General features: G+C 41.9%; 1 protein-coding gene across 1 annotated transcript; it reads right to left on the reverse strand.

Annotated features, from left to right (window-relative positions):
- Positions 1-6,212: 6,212 nt before the first annotated feature.
- Positions 6,213-18,412, reverse strand: LOC118371907 (solute carrier family 35 member F6-like). The gene is made up of 6 exons (XM_035757562.2): positions 18,191-18,412; positions 15,501-15,573; positions 15,134-15,305; positions 11,536-11,751; positions 7,405-7,515; positions 6,213-7,106 (listed from the first exon to the last, which is right to left on the reverse strand). The coding sequence occupies exons 1-6, from the start codon at positions 18,265-18,267 to the stop codon at positions 6,628-6,630; spliced, it is 1,128 nt and encodes a 375-aa protein (XP_035613455.1). The 5' UTR covers positions 18,268-18,412; the 3' UTR covers positions 6,213-6,627.
- Positions 18,413-18,877: the final 465 nt, after the last annotated feature.

The raw sequence follows: 18,877 nt of genomic DNA on the forward strand, positions 1-18,877 counted from the left end.
GTAGCCTTCCACAAGCTTCTCACAATAAGTTGGGTGAAATTTGGCCCATTCCTCCTGACAGAGCTGGTGTAACTGAGTCAGGTTTGTAGGTCTCCTTGCTTGCACACACTTTTTCAGTTCTGCCCACAGGGCTTTGTGATGGCCACTCCAATACCTTGACTTTGTTGTCCTTAAGCCATTTTGCCACAACTTTGGAAGTATGCTTGGGGTCACTGTCCATTTGGAAGACCCAACTTCCTGACTGACGTCTTGAGATGTTGCTTCAATATATCCACATAATTTTCCTTCCTCATGTAACCATCTATTTTGTGAAGTGCACCAGTCCCTCCTGTAGCAAAGCACCCCCACAACCTGATGCTGCCACCCCCATGCTTCACGGTTGGGATGGTGTTCTTCGGCTTGCAAGCCTCCCCCTTTTTCCACCTAGCATAACGATGGTCATAATAGCCAAACAGTTCTATTTTTGTTTCATCCGACCAGAGGACATTTCTCGAAAAAGTACGATATTTGTCCCCATGTGCAGTTGCAAACCGAAGTCTTTCTTTTTTATGGTGGTTTTGAAGCAGTGGTTTCTTCCTTGCTGAGCGGCCTTTCAGGTTATGTCGAAATAGGACTCATTTTACTGTGGATATAGATACTTTGTACCCGTTTCCTCCAGCATCTTCACAAGGTCCTTTGCTGTTGTTCTGGGATTGATTTGCACTTTTCGCACCAAAGTACGTTAATCTCTAGGAGACAGAATGCGTCTCCTTCCTGAGCGGTATGACGGCTGCATGGTCCCATGGTGTTTATACTTGCGTACTATTGTTTGTACAGATGAACATGGTACCTTCAGGCGTTTGGAAATTGCTCCCAAGGATGAGCCAGACTTGAGGTCTACAATTGTTTTTCTGAGTTCTTGGCTGATTTCTTTTGATTTTCCCATGATGTCAAGCAAAGAGGCACTGAGTTTGAAGGTAGGCCTTGAAATCCATCAACAGGTACACCTCCAATTGACTTAAATTATGTCAATTAGCCTATCAGAAGCTTCTAAAGCCATGACATAATTTTCTGGAATTTTCCAAGCTGTTTAAAGGCACAATCAACTTAATGTATGTAAACTTCTGACCCACTGGAATTGTGATACAGTGAATTATAAGTCTGTAAACAATTGTTGGAAAAATTACTTGTTTCATGCACAAAGTAGATGTCCTAACCGACTTGCCAAAACTACAGTTTGTTAACAAGAAATTTGTGGATTGGTTGAAAAACTAGTTTTCATGACTCCAACCTAAGTGTATGTAAACTTCCGACTTCAACTGTATATGGTGCATTGGTTCCTCTCAGCAGAGACACTTTAGCTCAACGTGAGCTGTGTGGATTTAAAGAGTGGGTGGGATTTTCATTCAGTGAATGTAGACATTGTAAATGTTCTTTTGACAATATGCAGATGTAATTTAATGAGGATGTTTTTGTGCAAAGGACATTGGACAGACATATTCGACAATGCTGTGAATTTGAAAAGGCCAGGACTGACTTCTTAAGAAACAGACTTAACACAACATATGGTATAAACAGAAAGAGCAAGCTAGTTGAATTCCCTGTTTATAATCTTATACAGTAAACACGGCATTGATCCATTAGAAATGAAGTGTGTGTTGAAACACCTAGTTCTTTCAGGACAATTGGACTTGGACACTTTAAATGCTGCTCTCCTTGATTTCCCTTACTCTTCCCTGGTTGTAAGAGCTAATGAGTTTTAATGACTCCAACCTAAGTGTATGTAAACTTCTGACTTCAACTGTAATTCACTGTTTGTCACAAACGTAAACCTAGGTATGATTTATTCTATAAATTTATCATACTTTTACAACCTTTGAACATGACAGAAATGCATCAAATCTATAAAATGTGAAAAGTGGTATAAATCAATAACTAATTCACCGTTTGTCACAGAAACATCAAACGAGGTATGATTTATTCTATAAATGTCTAGTATATTTTTACAACCTTTGTTTTGACTAGAAATTCCAGTTTTGATTTGATAGAAATACATTATCTTTAAATGCAATACTTGAAATTAAGAAATCGAATTCAGTGATTGTCTCAGAAAAAGAGAAAATATGCATTTATTTGCAATAACTTTAAAGAAATTTTAATTTGAAGTGCAATTTGCTCTATATGAAGTTAGACAATGTTTACAATGTTAAATGTTATGCCAAATCAATGTTCACATTTTTTGTGCAACAGTTCCACATTTTAAAGTAGTTACAAGGCACAACAGTCATTTATTTACGTCTCTAATTTATCAGCAAAGAGGCCCCTTCCAATCATTTTCTATTTAAGTCCTTCTTTGTCATCCCCAGACAAGCTGAATGGTACCATCTTTGGCACACAGAGCATTCTATCTGCTGTATTAAAAACATAAACAGGTTTATATTAATTTACAGTTCTGGAATAGAGAGCAAATAGCATAGGGACAGCCTGGTTGAAGTCCTAGTTCTTAATGGTTAGTGCCAGTAGATTGCAGAGGGGTTCACATACAGTTCAGAAGCAAATCATAATGTATACATTTAGCCCAAAAACCAAACATGTACCCTTTACTTCTTATTTTAGTGTTTTTTTAAATTTCCTGCCAGGCCCCTTCTAATAGGGTGTAACAGACTCGTTAGAACTTTGACCACACGCCCTCTACACGAACTACACGCCCTCTGTCAAATCAAAACTGGAATTTTTACTCAAAACAAAGGTTGAAAAAATGCTAGACATTTATAGAATAAATCATATCTAGTTTTATGATTGTGACAAACAGTGAATTAGTTGACGTTTACATTTTTAAAATGGCTATTGGCGAATGTCTGTTGAATATAAAACCAACTTTACCTCGGTATATTACAAGTGGAAGTTCCAAAGGGACATTAAAGCAGAATGCCAAGTTATGATGCCTGATTTTTGCCACAATTGTATCATGAATAACCTTTAGTGCACAATTGCTACAATACTGATTTTTATTTTTTATTTTTTCATAATTTAGAAATAATACCCATTTCAACTCTATAATCTAGCACATTCTCCAGACAAAACATTTTATTTAATTGTTTTAAAAAGCATTTCATTGTTTTAAAAAGCATTTCACCCGAAAACCCGCTCCATTTCCCTTTTAAGCCAAGTTCATTGTATCCAGTCAACATTTCACATGACACTGCAAATCACAAAAAATGTCCTAATCAATGCTGCATAGGTGTCAAAAAAAGCCTAAACATTAATATTCTATGTCCCACCCAAAAACTGTTCCCTTTCACCTACAGAGACAGTGGTAGGCTGCTCAACTAACCTATTTAATCTATGGCAAAGCCTTAGTGATGGCGCCAGCTATATTCACAAACGCTACTCAATGATAGAAAAAGATATACCAAGAAGCATGTGCTTTTTACAACATTTACATGTGATAATGAGCCAGTGAATGAATATATGAATATAGCCAAAACCAATGCAATCATGCAGGAATTATTGAATCATAGATCCCAAATCACACTTGAGGTAGTGCATTGATATTGGCACTCAAACAATGTCAGTCATTCTTCAACAAGTATCCGTTGGGGAACATTTCAGCTAACTGTGGTCGTTGGTAAAATGTACAGAGCAATAATGGAAAACCATTTAAAAAAGCATGAAACCAATAGCTCGCAAGTTCCATGTTGCAATATCTTGTCTAAAGGCTCTATTCACGCTGTCAAACTGAAGAGTTACAGATTCCGCTATAGTAATGTAAAGGTGATTTCCGATTGCGGTAAACACTGCAACTTTTCAGGGAAGTCAGGAACCAATATACTTAGTCAGTTAGGAAAGCTAAAGCTAGCTTTTTCAAACAGAAATGTACTTTCTGTTGCACTAATTTCAAAAAGTTTTGGAACACTAAAATCCATGTAGAATAAGAGCACCTCCTCCCAGCTGCCCACTGCACTGAGGCTAGGGATCACGGTCACCACTGATAAATCAAAAAAAAAAAAAAGAGAATTTCAATAAGCATTTTTCTACGGCTGGCCATGCTTTCCACCTGGCTACCCTTACCCTGGCCAACATATCAGCACCCCTTGCAGCAACTTGCCCAAGCCCACCCCCCTCTTCTCCTTCACCCAAATCCAGACAGCTGGTGTTCTGAAAGAGCGGCAAAATCTGGATCCCTACAAATCAGCTGGGCTAGACAATCTGGACCCTCTCTAAAATGATCCGCCAAAATTGTTTCAACCCCTATTAGTAGCCTATTCAACCTCTCTTTCGCATCGTCTGAGATCCCCAAAGATTGGAAAGCTGCCACGGTCAACCCCCTCTTCAGAAGAGGGAGACACTCTAGAACCAAACTGGTATATACCCATATCCATCCTGCCCTGCCTTCCTAAAATCTTCAAAAGCCAAGTTAAACAGATCACCGACCATTCCGAATCCCACTGTATCTTCTCCACTATGCGAGCTGGTCATGGGTGCACCTCAGCCACACTAGGTCCTAAACGATATCATAACCACCATCGACAGAACTGTGCAGCAGTCTTCATCGACCTGGCCAAGGCTTTCGACTCTGTCAATCACATCATTCTTATCGGCAGACTCAAGAACCTTTTCAAATGACTGCCTCGCCTGGTTCACCCACTACTTTTCAGAGTTCAGGATGTCAAATCGGAGGGCCTGTTGTCTGGACCTCTGGCAGTCTCTACGGGGGTGCCACAGGGTTCAATTCTCGGGCAGACTCTTTCTCTGTATATATCATGTCGTCACTCTTGCTGCTGGTGATTCTCTGATACACCGCTACGCAGAGAACACCCTTCTGTATACATCTGGCCCTTCTTTGGCACTGCTAACAAACCCCCAAATGAGCTTCAACGCCATACAACACTCCTTCAGTGGACTGCAACTGCATTTAAAATGCTATTTAAACTAAGTGCATGCTCTTTAACCGATTGCTGCCTGCACCCTCCCGTTCGACTAGCATCACTACTGTGGACGGTTCTGACTTAAAATATGTGGACAACTACAAATACCTAGGTGCCTGGCTAGATTGTAAACTCTCCTTCCAGACTCACATTAAGCATCTCCAATCCAAAATGAAATCTAGAATCGGCTTCCTATTTCGCAACAAAGCCTCCCTCACTCATGCTGCCAAACATACCCCCGTAAAACTGACTATCCTACAGATCCTTGACTTCGGCGATGTCATTTACAAATTAGCCTCCAACACTCTACTCAACAAATTGGATGCAGTCTATTACAGTGCCATCCGTTTTATCACCAAAGCTCCATATACTACCCACCACTGCGACCTGTATGCTCTCATTGGCTGGCCCTCACTACATATTTGTCGCCAAACCCACTGGCACCAGGTCATCTATAAGTCTTCGCTAGGTAAAGCCCCGCCTTCTCTCAGCTCACTGGTCACCATAACACCCACCCATAGCACGTGCTCCAGAAGGTATATCTCACTGGTCATCCCCAAAGCCAGCACTTCCTTTGGCCACGTTTCCTTCCAGTTCTCTGCTGCCAATGACTGGAACGAATTGGAAAATCACTTAAGCTGTAGACTTGGATCTCTCGCTAACTTTTAGCACCAGCTGTCAGAGCAGCTCACAGATCACCACCTGTACATAGCCCATCTGTAACTACCTCATCCCCATATTATTCCTTACCCTCATGCTCTTTTGCACCCCAGTATCTCTACATGCACATCTGCACATCGATCACTCCAGTGTTAATGCTAAATTGTAATTATTTCACCACTATGGCCTATTTATTGCCGTATCTCCCTACTCTTCTAAATTTTCACACAATGTACATAGATTTTTCCATTGTTATTGACTGTACGTTTGTTTGTGTAACTCTGTTGTTTTTGTCGCACTGCTTTGCTTTATCTTGGCCAGGTCGCAGTTGTAAATGAGAACTTGTTCGCAACTGGCCTACATGGTTAAATAAAGGTGAAATAAATAAATGTTGGCTCAATTGTAGTCTCTGCTAAAGGGGGACCATTGACATTTGTACTGACCTCTTTCTGACTTCCCCTGGTATAAAAATCATGGACTTGTATTAACTTAGGTCTCTATTCGACCCGCATCGTGGAAGTTCAGGTTTACATTTTTAAATCAACGTTCTAGCTTTTTTTATGACTTGTTAAACAAAATCATTTATCAGAGTAATTGTATTAGTATAAAATATAATTTCCCACCAAAAATAGAAAACAATATAGCTCAGTATTTGTATGATTTATTTTAGTTGTTTTTGCTCATCTTTATAAAGTGTGCAAACAATTCCAGTTGTGATTGTATCTATCAATGACCACAGTACGGCACTCTATCAAAACGGTGTTATGCTTAACGTTTTGGTGCTTTATAAAATGCCTGCCACCATTAACACACATATTTAACTGATGCTGCAACAAGCCATAAAGAAGGCTATTCTATAAACATGTCACCTGAAATTTACTACCAGGAGTGAACACTGTTTTAAAGACTGGGACTTGTACAGTAATCTGAGAAATGTGGTGTCTTCATGTCACACACCCCCGGTGTGGTCAGGAGTATGGCGAGGTTGTCATATCGATGTCTGACCCCGCTCTCCCCACCATCACCACCACTTTCAGCATTTTGCAAATCATCATGTCAGTTAGGTCTCCTCCTGCACCCTTCCCTCATCCAGCAGTCTTGCCCTCTCTGCCGGGTTGCGCTCCTCTTCCTCCACCATGTTAGCGCAGCATGGAATCTTGGCCAGCAGGGGGCGATGAAGTCCATTATAAAGCGCTGCACCCACCAACAACACAATGAAACCCAGAACCTGTAAACCATGGAACTGCTCCCAGCCCAGAGCCAGACTGACCACCCAGATGACCACGGTGCGCAGACTGTCCAGCACCATGCGCGTGGTGGCGCTGATTTCCTTGGTGACAGAGATGCCGGCGAAGTTGAAGAAGGCGATGGACACAGTGTTGCCGAGCAACGCCAGGATGATCATGGGGTTGTGGCCGATCTGGCAGAAGGCGTCCAGCGCGTCCTCGAGAACGTGTCGGGGGTTGTTGCTAAAGCTCCCCACCGGGATGTAGAAAAAGGGGATGAGGAGCAGCGAGAGGATGAAGAAGCCAAAGAACCCTAGAGAGATGGGAGAAGGAAGAGGCTGGATGAATTACTAACGAGCTACAAACATTCCGTCTTTGATACAGCACTAAAGGTGACAACACAGACATTGATTATTTTCACAGAAACAAAAGAGAAATGTCAAACAGGTTACTAAGTACTACTTACACATGTAAAAATCTGGTTGCTACGCCTGCATATCTTCACTGTAAGCTTCACTCTCAAAGCTGTACAAACACCACTGCTACATTCTGTAGCTAGAGTTATACATTAACCCAATGCATACACCCAGAAACCTATATGTTCACTGTACCTTCAGTGCCCACAGCCCGTAAAGGATGAACGTCATGCTTGTAGACAAACTTCTCCTCCAGAACCATCTGGACAGCCGCAATGACCTGGGCCATTATGATCAGAAGATCACCTGGGGGTCAGAAGAGATGGCCTTTACATGGTAGTTCCTCATTGGATATTTGTTTTGGCAAGATGTTGCTGCTGAGGGAAAACAAGTCTCTGGAGAAGTAAAATGTAAATGGTAAAAAGTAAATATTGACTCCAACTCAATCATGGGCCTTGTTTGAATTGAACACCATTCAAATGTATCCATCCTTCCAACTTTCCTTTGGGTAATCACTGATCAGACAACACTTATTTATTTTTTAGGTTGTAGATCAGCTTTAATATTACAGATGCAGTTGAAGTCAGAAGTTTACAAACACCTTAGCCAAATACATTTAAACTCATACACTGAATTAGTATTTGGTAGAATTGCCTTTAAAACTGTTTAACTTGGGTCAAACGTTTCGGGTAGCCTTCCACAAGCTTCTCACAATAAGTTGGGTGAATTTTGGCCCATTCCTCCTGACAGAGATGGTGTAACTGAGTCAGGTCTCCTTGCTCGCACACACTTTTTCAGTTCTGCCCACACATTTTCTATAGGATTGAGGTCAGGGCTTTGGGATGGCCACTCCAATACCTTGACTTAGTTGTCCTTAAGCCATTTTGCCACAACTTTGGAAGTATGCTTGGGGTCACTGTCCATTTGAAAGACCCATTTGCGACCAAGCTTTAACTTCCTGGCTGATGTCTTGATATGTTGCTTCAATATATCCACATAATTTTCCTTCCTCATGTAGCCGTCTATTTTGTGAAGTGCACCAGTCCCTCCTGCAGCAAAGCACCCCCACAACCTGATGCTGCCACCCCCGTGCTTCATGGTTGGGATGGTGTACTTGCAAGCCTCCCCCTTTTTCCTCCAAACATAACGGCCCTCACCCTCCGATCAAGCAGGTCCCAGACGTGCTCAATGGGATTGAGATCCGGGCTCTTCGCTGGCCATGAAAGAACACTGACATTCCTGTCTTGCAGGAAATCACACACACAGAACAAGCAGTATGGCTGGTGGCATTGTCATACTGGAGGATCATGACAGGATGAGTCTGCAGGAAGGGTACCACATGAGGGAGGAGGATGTCTTCCCTGTAACGCACAGCGTTGAGATTGCCTGAAATGACAACAGCTCAGTCCGATGATGCTGTGACACACCGCCCCGGACCATGGCGGACCCTCCCCCTCCCCCTCGTTCCCACTCCAGAGTACAGGCCTCGGTGTAATGCTCATTCCTTCGTCGATAAACGCGAATCCGACCATCACCCCTGGTGAGACAAAACCGGACTCCTCAGTGAAGAGCACTTTTTGCCAGTCCAGCGACAGTTGGTTTGTACCCGTAGGCGACGTTGTTGCCGGTGGCATCTGCCTTACAACAGGCCTACAAGCCCTCAGTCCAGCCTCTCTCAGCCTATTGCGGACAGTCTGAGCACTGATAGAGGGATTGTGCATTCCTGGTGTAACTCGGGCAGTTGTTGCCATCCTGTACCTGTCCCGCAGGTGTGATGTTCGGCTGTACCGATCCTGTGCAGGTGTTGTTACATGTGGTCTGCCGCTGCGAGGACAATCAGCTGCCCATGCTGTCTCCCTGTAGCGCTGTCTTAGGCATCTCACAGTACAGACATGGCCATTTATTGCCCTGGCCACATCTGCAGTCCCCATGTCTCCTTGTAGCATGCCTATGGCACATTCACGCAGATGATCAGGGACCCTGGGCATCTTTCTTTTTGTGTTTTTCCAGAGTCAGTAGAAAGGCCTCTTTAGTGTCCTAAGTTTACATAACCGTGACCCTTAATTGCCTACCGTCTGAAAGCTGTGAGTGTCTTAACGACCATTCCACAGGTGCATGTTCATTAATTTTTTGTTTCATTGAACAAGCATGGAAAACAGTATTTAAACCCTTTACAATGAAGATCTGTGAAGTTATTTGGATTTTTACAAATGATCTTTTCAAGACAGGGTCCTGAAAAGGGGATTCTTTTTTTTGCTGAGTTCACATGAAATGAGTTGCAAAATGAATAGGAAATATAGTCAAGACGTTGACAAGGTTATAAATAATGATTTTTAATTGAAGGAATAAATTGTGTCCTTCAAACTCCGCTTTCGTCAAAGAATCCTCCATTTGCAGCAATTCCAGCCTTGCAGACCTTTGGCATTCTAGTTGTCAGTTTGTTGAGGTATTCTGAAGATATTTCACCCTATCATTCCTGAAGCACCTCCCACAAATTGGATTGGCTTGATGGGCACTTCTTACGTACCATACGGTCAAGCTGCTCCCACAACAGCTCAATAGGGTTGAGATCCGGTGACTGTGCTGGCCACACCATTACAGGCAGAATTCCAGCTGACTGCTTCTTCCCTAAATAGTTCTTGCATAGTTCGGAGCTGTGCTTTGGGTCATTGTCTTGTTGTAGGATGAAATTGGCTTCAATTACACACTGTCCACTGGGTATGGCACGACTTTGCAAAATGGAGTGATAGCCTTCCTTCTTCAAGATCCCTTTTACCCTGTACAAATCTCCCACTTTACCACCACAAAAGCAGCCCCAGATCATCACTTCTCCCCCACCATGCTTGACAGATGGCGTCAAGCACTCCTATAGCATATTTTCATTTTTTCTGTATGTCAAGAATTTTGTTCTTTGTGATCCGAACGCATCAAACTTACATTTCTGTCCATAACACTTTTTTTCCAATCTTCCTCTGTCCAGTATCTGTGTTCTTTTGCCCATCTTAATATTTTATTTTTATTGGCCAGTCTGAGAAAGTCTGAGGCTTTTTCCTTTGTACCTCCGCCTAGAAGGCCAGCATCTCGGAGTCGCCTCTTCACTGTTGACGTTGAAACTGATGTTTTGCAGGGACTAATTAATGAAGCTGCCAGTTGAGGACTTGTGAGGTGTCTGTTTCTCAAACTAGACACTAATGTACTTGTTCTCTTGCTCAGTTGTGCACCTGGGCCTCCCATGCCTCTAACTATTCTGGTTAGCGCCAGTTTGTGCTGTTCTGTGAAGGGAGAAGTACACAGCGTTGTACGAGATCTTCAGGTTTCTTGGCAATTTCTCTCATGGAATAGACCTTCATTTCACAGAACAAGAAAAGACCGATGAGTTTCAGAAGAAAGTCCTTTGTTTCTGGCCAATTTGAGCATGTAATCGAACACAAATGCTGATGCTCCAGATACTCAACTAATCTAAAGAAGCCAGTTTTATTGCTTATTTAAAATCAGAACAGTTTTCTGCTGTGCTAACATAATTGCAAAGGGTTTTCTAGTGATCAATTAGCCTTTTAAAAGGATAAACTTGGATTAGCTAACACAACGTGCATTGGAACACAGTGGTGGTTGATGCTTGATAATAGACCTCTGTACACCTACTTAGATATTCCATTAAACATCACTTTCCAGCTACAATAGTCATTTACAACATTAACAATGTCTACACTGTATTTCTGATCAATTTAATTTTAAATGGACAAAAAAAGTGCTTTTCTTTCAAAAACAAGAACATTTCTAAGCGACCTCAAACTTTTGAACGGTAGTATGTGTGAGATATATACACACACACACACACACACACACACACTTGAATGGTGTTCAATTCCCCCTTTACTATTTTCCCATAACCCTACCACCCCTCCCCTAATTGGAGCAAACTAATGGACAACAATACTTAAGCTTACACTGACAGCTTTGGAAAGCTTGCGTTCACATATACAATCATGAGTTAGATCTGTGAATAACTCAAGTGTGAAAGAAGGGAAAGAATATTTTCGATCAGGACCCTACCTTTGCCACTAAGTGGCTACTCATTATACTCTTAACAATGTGTCCTAATCCCAGGCATACCCTCTTAACAATGTGTCCTAATCCCAGGCATACCCTCTTAACAATGTGTCCTAATCCCAGGCATACCCTCTTAACAATGTGTCCTAATCCCAGGCATACCCTCTTAACAATGTGTCCTAATCCCAGGCATACCCTCTTAACAATGTGTCCTAACCCAGGCATACCTTTGACACAGGAAGTATTCCCTTCCAACCACCATTCTTTCTCTCTTACCAGTGATGACCTCGCTGAGTTTGTGTGAATCATCCTTGTTTCCGCTTATGAAGTCGGCCAGGCCCACCATCACCAGGCCCAGAATAGTGACAAAGATGCCCGTCCACTGACTGGCCACCAGGCGGCGCCCCAGGAAGGCCACCGACAGCAGGCCCGTGAAGATGATCACCGCCCCACGCAGCATCTGGAAGCTGGAGGCACTCGTCATGTTCAGGGCTGGGGAAAAAGGATAGAGTCAGAGGGTAACAGACAGACCTTGGTTCAAATAGGATTTGTTTTATTTCTTGTTCCAGGCTGTATCACAACCGGACGTGATTGGCCCAGCGACGTCTGGGTTTGGCCGGTGTAGGCTGTCATTGTAAATAAGAATTTGTTCTTAACGGACTTGCCTAGTTAAATAAAAAGGTTAAAATATATATACACACACACACACACTACTCTGGATGGTTCTGACTTAGAATACGTGGACAACTACAAATACCAAGGTGTCTGGCTAGACTGTGAACTCTCCTTCCAGACTCACATTAAGCATCTCCAATCCAAAATTTAATCTAGAACCGGCTTCCTATTTCGCAACAAAGCATCCTTCATCGTGCTGCCAAACATACCATTGTAAAACTGATCATCCTACCGTACCTCGACGTACCTTGTCATTTACAAAATAGCCTCCAACACTCTACTCAACAAATTGGATGCAGTCTATCACAGTGCCATCCATTTTGTCACCAAAGCCTCATATACTACCCACCACTGCGACCTGTGCGTTCTCGTTGGCTGGCCCTCGCTTCATACTCGTCGCCAAACCCACTGGCTCCAGGTCATCTTCAAGTCTCTGCTAGGTAAAGCCCCGCCACATCTCAGCTCACTGGTCACCATAGCAGCACCTACCCATAGCAAGCACTCCAGCAGGTATATCTCACGGGTCATCCCCAAAGCCAATTCTTCCTTTGGCTGCCTTTCCTTCCAGTTCTCTGCTGCCAATGACTGGAACGAACTGAAAAAAACCCCACTGAGGCTGGAGACTCATATCTCCCTCACTAGCTTTAAGCACCAGCTGTCAGAGCAGCTCCCAGATAACTGCACCTGTACATAGCCCATCTGTAAATAGCCCATCCAATTACCTTATCCCATACTGTATTTATCTTGCTCCTTTGCACCCCAGTATCTCTACTTGCACGTTCATCTTCTGCACATCTACCATTCCAGTGTTTAATTGCTATATTGTAATTACTTCGCCACCATGGCCTATTTATTGCCTTACCTCCCTTATCCTACCACATTTGCACATACTGTATATAGACCTTTCTACTGTATTAGTGACCGTATGTTTGTTTATTCCATGTGTAACACTGTTGTGTCGAACTGTGTCGAACTGCTTTGCTTTATCTTGGCCAGGTCGCAGTTGCAAATGAGAACTTGTTCTCAACTAGCCTACCTGGTTAAATAAAGGTGAAATGAAAATAAATAAATAAATAAAAATATATAACAATAGCCTGCCTGGAGTGGCAGATGGGTGGGGTTTGCACTTTTGGAGCTATTCAATTGTCTCAACCAGAGGTCGACCGAGTATGATTTTTCACCGCCGATACCGATTATTGGAGGACCAAAAAAGTCGATACAGATTAATCGGACGATTTTATTTATTTATTTGTAATAATGACAATTACAACAATAGTGAATGAACACTTATTTTAACTTAATATAATACATCAATAAAATCAATTTAGCCTCAAACAAATAATGAAACATTTTCAATTTGGTTTAAACAATGCAAAAACAAACTGTTGGAGAAGAAATTAAAAGTGCAATATGTGCCATATAAGAAAGCTAACATTTAATTTCCTTGCTCAGAACATATGAAAAGCTGGTGGTTCCTTTAAACATGAGTCTTCAATATTCCCAGGTAAGAAGTTTTAGGTTGTAGTTATTATAGGAATTATAGGACTATTTCTCTCTATACCATTTGTATTTCATTAACCTTTGACTATTGGATGTTCTTATAGGCACTTTAGTATTGCCAGTATAACAGTATAGCGTCAGTCGCTCTCCTCGCTCCTACCTGGGCTCGAAACAGGAACACCGACAACAGCCACCCTCGAATCAGCGTTACCCATGCAGAGCAAGGGGAACAACCACTCCAAGTCTCAGAGCAAGCGACGTTTGAATCGATATTAGCGCGCACCCCACTAACTAGCTAGCCATTTCACATCTTTGACGTCATAAACAGCGTAATGCTTGAAGCACTGCAAAGAGCTGCTGGCAAAACGCACAAAAGTGCTGTTTGAATGAATACGTACAAGCCTGCTGGTGCCTACCGTCGCTCAGTCAGACTGCTCTGTCAAATCATAGACTTAATTATAACATAATAACACACAGAAATACGAGTCTTAGGTCATTAGTATGGTCGAATCCAGAAACCATCATCTCGAAAACAAGACGTTTATTCTTTCAGTGAAATACGGAACCGTTCCGTATTTTATCTAACGCGTGGTAATTCTGGCAAATTAGGCAGCCCAAACTGTTGCATAAACACTGACTGCGTGCAATGAACTCAAGAGAAGTGACACAATTTCACCTGGTTAATAATGCCTGCTAACCTGGATTTCTTGTTTATGGCATTGATGTTTATGGTTAGGTACACATTGGAGCAACGACAGTCCTTTTTCACGAATACGCACTGCATCGATTATATGCAACGCAGGACACGTTAGATAAACTAGTAATATCTTCAACCATGTGGAGTTAACTTATAAAAAAACAATCAACTACACAAGTTAAGTTTAATGCTAGCTAGCAACTTACCTTGGTTTACTGCATTCGCGTAAGAGGCAGGCTCCTCGTGAGGCAGGTGGTTAGAGCATTGGACTAGTTAACTATAAGGTTAATAGATTGAATCCCTGAAAACGGTAAAAATCTGTCGTTCTGCCCCTGAACAAGGCAGTTAACCCACCGTTCCTAGGCCATCATTGAAAATAAGAATGTGTTCTTAACTGACTTGCCTAGTTAAATAAAGATTAAATAAAAGGTGTAAAAAATAAAATAAAAAATGTATATATATATATTTTATTTATCGGCCAAATTGGTGTCCAAAAAGACCGATTTACGATTGTTATGAAAACTTGAAATCGGCCCTAATTAATCGGCCATTCCGATTAATCGGTCGACCTCTAGTCTCAACTGGCAATTCATTTCTGGCAAAAGAAAGCAAATACTAATTGATCCCAGGTCCACAGACAGTCAGCACAAACTTTCACTATGATGACTCAAAAATCGTGACTTCTCGGTTATTGTGTCCAGTTCCTTAAAACAAATGGGAGACACTTCACAAGAACTTAAAGGGGAATACAGTTTAAAATTGTGCCTCTGACCATAATATTTTATAGATCATTTAGACTTTCTTGCAGTTTTTTAAGAATATTTTTTAAGAATCAAACTCGGAAGCCCTTTTTGGTGTGAATTGTCTAATTATGAAAATATTATGTAAAGTGCGAGGGAATTAAATGGTGGCCTAAGCAGCCAGCGACACATTCCCAGAAAACTCTGGAGCCCGCTGCAACACAAAATGAAGATGAATATCTAGGACGTTCAGATCACGTACCAACATACATGATGGAGGTAGCGGTCATGTCACAGAGGGCAGGGGGGAGGAAGAGGAGGGGGTTGAAGCTCTGGCCCGTGTTCATCTTGGGCTCTGGTCTTCGTCTGTCGTGACAAAGCAGCATGTGGAAGACGACCAGACAACTGAGCTCCCCCAGGAACATCCCTACGGCCTAGAGAGAGAGACAGAGCGATGTGGGGGGGAGGGGGGGGCAGTGAGCCAGAGACACACAGTTGAGACAGAAGAGACAATGACAGCATTTAGGAACCTTCCTATCAACACGGTTGATAAACATCAAGTAATTCATTTAGGTCTAGCTTATATAGTTATATTCTGTGTTTTTTTATGAGGGGAAGGGAGACTGTACCTGTACAAACGGGTGGGAGAATGTGTGTTCAGGGGAGTCTTTGCAACCCTTTGCGGAGAACATGTCAGCCCATCTGGGGGAGAACAGGAGAAAGTTTATTAAGTTTGCTCAAGAATGTCACACTAACAGTCAGAAACCAATCTGTTCATGAGACCAATCTGTCTCCTTTCAAATACTTGCGCTTGATTGAGCTTGCTTTGCGCAATGGAACCAACAATATAGTCCCAAAAGTTCAAACCACACCCATCTTGGCACTCCAGGCAGACTCAATCAAATGCTCAAAGTATGATACGGTGACATAGGGGTTAATGAGTGACTTAGTCGTCTGTGCCGAGCTACCTGAACACCCACTGACTTTTATAGTCCAATAGGCCTGATCAGTAGAGGCATGACCAGCATGTGAGTTCTCCTTGCTGATTGAATATAGACTAAGGGCTGTGGTCACAGCGCCTCAAAGTGAGGATGTGGCCCTTTCCTCACAGTAGCAGTCTGAGCTCCATAACACCACTGTACCCAGTTGAGTATCTGTTTGATTGACTGAATTTAGCTGTTGATCTTAAAAAGTTTTACATTTACACATTGCCAAGTCCAATAACATATACAGTTGGTTAAATCAACTCAAAAGGCTACTGACATCTACATTTTTAATCAACAAGAGGAACTGTTCTCAGCTCAAGATAACATTCTCCTCAGAGAAGCACAGACAGTGAAGTGTTTGGTTTCTGGTGACCGCTCTGGAAAGAAGCCCAAAGAAAGCAGATGAAACGTGATCTCTCTATTTGCTACATTGTCTCATTGCACTGAGCAAGAGCAACCATGTATTTTATACAGTATTCCAGTACAGTTGTGACTTGAGACATACTGATGGGACTTGCCAGACTAGACCACGTTGATATAGTGCCATTTCCACATGACATAAAAGAGCACACAGTAGCACAACTATGACCTATAGGCCCAGCCTATATCACATTTTGCATGACAGCAAAAGAGAAGTTGAGACGCCAAGCCGTAGTTTCGAGAAGTCTGCTTCTTTTGTGGCAACTAAGCAAATGTGATTTGCAGAGACAGCAGTGTCCTCGCTCTTCATGTCATCAAAATACATGTATTAATCAACAGTGACGCAAGAGCACGTGAAAGGTTTCCCTCCCTGTGTCTGGCACTAGAAATGTCACAATTTCAAATGTAGTCATATGTTGCATTTAAGCTACACCTAAGCTAAGCCAGTAAGCAAACATACAGCTTCTAATTCTCAACCAGGCATTGTTTAGAGACAGATTGGCTCGTTGCTGACCAAAGCAATTTAAAACAGGCATTTAGGCCTACAACAATGGCATCATGGAAATCTATCTTTTTCCCAAAAGTACAATAAAATGTCAAATAGCCTCGCCAAATTTAGCCTACTGTAAAATATACAAAGAGATTGAGCCACAATAATTCAGTTCACAAGGATTCAACAGTGCAATAAACACTGTGGCCCAAATCTTGATGCCTAGGACAGTGGTCACCAACCTTTTGAGTCAAGATAACTTTCTGAGTCAAAATGCAAGCAGAGATCTACTGCTCCGATGTATTTTTATTTTTAACATGACTTACATGTAAGACTATGCAACATTATCCAATTAAAAACAGTTCTGTAACAATGAGGTTTGTGCAGTAGGCTATAGTCCTAATACAATATCACTGCATATTGGCTAAGCTTGAATTTCCCTGCCAATGTTCTTCTCAGACCATTTTGAAATTATATTTCAAAATTGTAGGTGTGAAAGAACATTGATAATACATCATTTTTAGTATTACTTGAGACACAGCTGAGTGAGCACAATACTTGTATTTTTACTGGACTGATGGCCTGCATCTGATGGTCAGTATGAGAGGAGGCTGCCTCTCACCCGACTTACAGGGCCTCCTCTCTCTCCCGCCATAGGCTGAGAAAAGGGGACAGTCTTCCAGCTGTTGGTGTAACTTAAATCTCACTGCATTACTTTGCCTCCTGCGCCAATTCAGGTTGTTACTCCTATAACCAGAGAAAGTGAAATATTCCTCGAAATTAACAAATACACAAGCCACAAATAATAACAACGCAAGCTTATGAAAACACTGCTAGACTCATTTATTACAACTGCATTGCTGGTAACGCGCATTTTATGACTAGTAAAACTTTTGGAGAAAAAAATTGACAGTACTGATCGAAAACGTAAACGTAGTTATATAAACAGCAGCTCTTTGTTGTATTCGACGAGTTTTTCACTAGTCATGGTTTTAAAAAGGTTTCAAATCTCACATTATCAACTTTTCTGTACGTTTGAGTATTATTTTTACAGTCTATCGCTCGAGGAAACTGCAGACTCAGTGATCTAAACTATCGGATTGGCCAGCAGTAGAACTATAGGTCCACCTCATTTGCTATCTGGGACTACCGGTAGGCAAAGTTCTATCTTCAGACACAAAATGGTTCACAATTGGATCACTTTGCCACCCGGCGCTAGGACTACTGAATCAAGCGTACCTACCGCGAAACGAATAACACAATTAGGGACCAAAGGCTTTATCGTTGCTTTTTTTTACATAAATGTTTGTTGAGCGAATAGGAATGGCTTTGCGATCAACCAGATGCTCAACACTGGCCTATGCCATTGGCTACATCGTAGACCGTGAAATCAATTGACAACGTGAATGAAGCGTTCACTTACTTTGCCGATAGCGTGTTGATAGAGCCGGTTGTGAGCATAAGACCCGCAAGAAAGAGTTGATACTTTGTCCAAGCCATGTTGGACGTGCCGGGATAGAAAATACAACTACTAGATACTTTGTTTCAAACGCAGCTACTTGTGTTCACGCTCTCTGCCTACAGGAATGAAATCACATGACTTCGAGTGTGTCAGCTGACCGAGTGCGCGCAAGCAGTTAAATGATCGTTTCCTGTTGTGGCTTTGTCAAAGTCCGACGGGTTGCATCTTCTTGTCATTCAGTCCGAAGGACTGTCGTTTTTGTTCCCGAAAAATGACCTTTTAGACACATACGATTATAATGTATCAGGGAACAGTTCGTATTTATGGGTGAGATATATATATATCTTAGCTGGTATGCCTCCTGGCATGGTTGGTAGACTTAAGAAAAGCAAGCAATAACTCAATCTACTGAATAAGATTCACATTCCTTTAAATATTTCACCCAGATTTTTAGCAGAGATGTAGAGAAGCATATTTAGTTTCTTAAAAACCACGAGTCAGTAGGATACAGACAGTTTAGGTACAGTGGGGCAAAACAGTATTTTGTCAGCCACCAATTGTGCAAGTTCTCCCACTTAAAAAGACGAGAGGCCTGTAATTTTCATTATAGGTACACTTCAACTATGACAGACAAAATGAGAAACAAAA

The sequence above is a fragment of the Oncorhynchus keta genome, chromosome 19 (genome assembly GCF_023373465.1).
Source record: "Oncorhynchus keta strain PuntledgeMale-10-30-2019 chromosome 19, Oket_V2, whole genome shotgun sequence".
NCBI lineage: Eukaryota > Metazoa > Chordata > Actinopteri > Salmoniformes > Salmonidae > Oncorhynchus > Oncorhynchus keta.